Raw genomic sequence first — 4,331 nt, forward strand, 5'->3', positions numbered from 1 at the left:
TAGATCGACGCCTAACCTGGAAGAAGCACATACTCTCAAAACGGAAACAACTTGGGCTAAAATTATACCAAATGTATTGGCTCATCGGGCGCAAATCCAAGTTATCATTAGATAACAAGGTGTTGCTGTATGAGTCTATACTCAAGCCTATTTGGTCATACGGAATCGTACTATGGGGTACCGCTAGCAAATCTAATATATCCATCATTTAACGGTTCCAAAATAAAGTGTTGCGTGCCATTGTTGATGCTCCTTACTATATTTAAAGTAAAGTGATACAATGCGATATTCCTCTGGACGTATAACGAGTATAATTAAACGTGTTTGTGTGAAGTACTTCAAAAGAGTGTCAGTGCATCCCAACATACTCGCTAACCAGCTAAATATGCGACGTGATAGTGAAATGTGTAGATTAAAATGTTTAACACCATCTGATCAGATTACTGGACATATATAGACTTTAGAATAAGACTAATTAATTAAGATAATATTTTATACAGGAGATCGCTTAATGAAGTGATTTTTTACATTCCATGTATATATAATATAGACATAAGAATACACTTGGTGATGGGAAGAATGTGGTATTGTTCGATTAATCATCATTAAATTGTTTCCTACAAATAGCCGGGTATGGTATGAGGAACCCTAAAAAAAATCTGCAACCTGGTTTTTTGCTTCCTACAGTCAAGCATTGTGATAAACAGTATGACAGTACAGTCAGGTTCAGTCTTGGTTTGAAGGGCAACAGAATATCATCAAACAACTTCGCTCTCTAGTACAATCGTCAGTCCTCAAAATAATTGAAACATTATGGGGCTTTTTAGAGCACTGAGGAGAATATTGTCATTTCCAATATTACTCCACTTGACAAATGTTTTGGTACAAGGATGGGACAATCATTCCATTCCATTGGAAACAATTCAGATATTCACTTTATTGCATTTTGTATACGTCAGGTGGTCATATTATTTTGTCCAATCCAAATGTCCAATGTATATAATTAATTAATGATTAATAATGGATTGTTGTGAATAATAATATTATTAATTTCAATTAATTAAACAATTTTCCTGACATTTAGCATACATTGTATTAACAAATATTAACTAGTAAATATTTGATTATTTTAACATATTTCCTAACGGACGTTTCAAACCTTGCGAGCGACCTTTATCTCCAAAACTTTCCCTTTTTCACACGTTTTCAATGAAGCGCCAAAAATCATCAGGCTTTAGTACAAAATATTAACATTCAAATATATAATTGCGCAAATTTCAGTTGCAATTTAATGCTATTCCAAAATAATCATATATTCTTTTGTGTTTGAATTTTGTTAATGAACGAATCATTGTAATTAAATTTTAATTAGTTTACGTGCCACTTTCTTTCATTTTGAAATTACTTTATAAAATCAAAAAATATTACTTAATTCTTAATATTATTCAATGTATTACAGTACATAAGCATAACAATGTGTTATAACATATTAAATATATCACTGTATCCATATAGCAGTCACCATCATTTAAATTAAATTAGTATTCTGCTACAGCAATTAAATAAACACTTTTACTCATGAATTAATATTCTTTTTGGTTGAATAATGTAGTACTCAAGGACATTAATAACATTACGCATACAACAGACTATAGCTTTCGTTTCGAGTAGATTTTATTTGATTCAATTGTTTCTGGTCTTCTTTATGAAAAATATACATTATACAACCTTTATGTAGTCTCTCATTATAATAGGTATGCACATATATAATGGAAACTTGGTTTGTAATTGTTTATTACTAAAACTGAAGATTTCCTTTCCATCAAGTTTTCACTCCTTTGGAAGGAATTTATCTGAAGAATCATCTTAATTATTTTCGATCTGCTAAAGTATTTCGCTCTCTTGGGCTCAGTCATAGCTAGATATTGGTCATATATCGTATCCATTACTGATTTTCTTCTGCTTGATAATTAAAAATCACGTGTCTACAAATTTAAAGTGGTTCTCATAATATAACAGAAAAAAACAACTGAAAAGTCCCAGTCCTGACACGTAGATGACGCTAGTTTTTTTCCACCGATTTTCAGTTAGTACTAACCTTGAAAAGAAACCTGTAAAAATTTCATGATATTCTATTCGTAGGTTTGTGAGTTATTGTAAAAGATTGATTGAAAAATGATTGTGTGGTTCTTGATGGAGATTACGTTAATGAATAAAGTTAATTATACAAAAATACCGAGTTTTCTTTGTTACACGCGGGACTTTTCAACCCATGTGTTAACTACTGCGTTATCTTCAAAAGATATGAGTAGATTTTTCAAAGAACCAGAAATATTTAAAAAGAGTTTAAAATTTAGAAAGCAAAATAAATTATTAACTAGATTCCAAAATTACTGAATTCATATCTGATAAAAGAAGAACAATAAATGCAAATGTAGGAAAGTACAAAAAGAAAATAACAACACGTGTTTAAAAGGCAAGGAAAGCAAAAAGCTATAGAGGATATCAAAAAACAAAGGTTGCAGAAGTAACAGAACAATAATAGTACAGATTTTAACTAACGCTCTCTGAATATGGAAAAAAAAGAAAAAAATCAGATTAAGAACGTAGAACGTAAGAACAATTATAGAACTAGAAAAGTAAAAGATATAACTTACGAATTGAGATATAAAGATATAAAGAAAAATGTATCAAAAAGTAAAATAAGAACTAGACAGAGGCTGATATGCTCCAAAAAATATAGAAATAAATATACAGAGAACCCTAAAATATAAGATTTTAACAAAAAATACAAGAAAGTACTAATAGACAAGAAAACAAATATTTGATGAATGATACCGACAAACTGTGGGCATGAAGAACGGTGATGGAAGCTGAAAAATTAAAAAAGTATACGAATTGAGCTATAAAGAAGAAAGAGGGAAAAGTGTATCAAAAAATAAAATAAAAATTAGGTGGAAACTGATTCGTTTCAAAGGACCGAGACAGCTCCTTTGGAAGCATTCATATCCCTTTATAGAGTGCTAAAATGATGAAGAATTATAGAAAATTAAAACTCATTTCTTAATTTTAAAATAAAAATTAAATATGTAATTTATTTTAATAGTAATGTAATTTTAAAAATTACATTAGTGTCAAAATAGCCGTCTTATAGAAACTATAATGCCATATGTTGCATATATCATCAATGATAGTATAGATTCGAATTCAGAAGACATACTATAAGAGTTTGTCTATTCCATTAACGAAAAAAATTAGCGGAAACGGTACATTAAACAGAAATGCACGACCAACAGAAAAAAAAATGATGACCAGGATTCAGGTCATCACACGAAGGTACCCATATTTTTCAGACGGGGGAAAGTAAGACACAGTGGCGATGGAGAGCCACTTATATAAGAACTTAACAAAAGTGGTATCGCGCAATTTGAACATTCGGTCAGTTGTTTTTGTTTGGTCGGCGAGTCAACGAGGTAAGTGCGTAGTGAAAGTGGTTTATATAGATGTTTAAGATGTTCCGTCGACGATAGTGATGTTTATTTCATTCGCTGTACATAGAAATCCGGCGATCTACTTAATAAATATACGTATATCCCAGGAATAGTCATTAATTACATAATAACGAATTTTTCCAGACGTTATATAAAAATGAAAGTCGTATTTCTTGCTTTGGCTCTCATCGCCTTCGTATCCGCGTACCCTCAACCACAAAAAGAAGGAGGTGCCTACACTAACGAAGCCATCAGACAAGCCCAACAGACTTTCTTGATTCCTAAAGACGCTCAAATACAAAAGGTACGAACCAGAAACGTTCATATTACTATTTTATACGGCACATCATTGTTTTCCCCCAGGTACAAGAAGGAATCGAAATCGGCGCCTATGAGAGCATCCCCGGAGACCAGAAAATCAACCTGTTCGAGATTTTGGGTGACCAGTTCCCCCCAGAAGTAGTCAATAATCTCCAGGGACAAATCGATCAAGTTGGAAAGAACTAAAAAATATGTCCATCAAGACGGAATCTTTACTGTGATCGTTGTCTATTTACCTGTTTTTCACTTCTTTTCTTTGTATATACTCATCTGTATTTCATCCATTCGCTAGTCTTCTAAAAATGTAGGTTTCTTTCTAACATTCACTGGTGTGGACCAGTTTTGCATGGTCCTACTTTCACATTTCATGTATTTTTACATTTAATTATCATCTAAATGAAGTGTTATTTCCCTCTCTTTCTTAATCTGTGTAGTTTTACTGTCGCACGTAGTTTTCTTATTATTGCACCCTTTTCTACCCTGATTTTCGACCTGTTGATATTCTTCCCCAAAGGTGCC

At 31.9% G+C, this 4,331-nt stretch overlaps 1 protein-coding gene across 1 annotated transcript; it reads left to right on the top strand.

The window, feature by feature from the left end:
• The first annotated feature begins 3,342 nt into the window (after positions 1-3,342).
• LOC143189884 (uncharacterized) lies at positions 3,343-4,078 on the top strand. Its single transcript, XM_076393874.1, has 3 exons — positions 3,343-3,473; positions 3,636-3,795; positions 3,855-4,078. The coding sequence occupies exons 2-3, from the start codon at positions 3,649-3,651 to the stop codon at positions 3,996-3,998; spliced, it is 291 nt and encodes a 96-aa protein (XP_076249989.1). The 5' UTR covers positions 3,343-3,473; positions 3,636-3,648; the 3' UTR covers positions 3,999-4,078.
• Positions 4,079-4,331: the final 253 nt, after the last annotated feature.

This window comes from Rhynchophorus ferrugineus, unplaced genomic scaffold, assembly GCF_030347505.1.
Source record: "Rhynchophorus ferrugineus isolate W39M unplaced genomic scaffold, kcgeb_rfMv2 rfM2, whole genome shotgun sequence".
In the NCBI taxonomy this organism is placed as follows: domain Eukaryota; kingdom Metazoa; phylum Arthropoda; class Insecta; order Coleoptera; family Curculionidae; genus Rhynchophorus; species Rhynchophorus ferrugineus.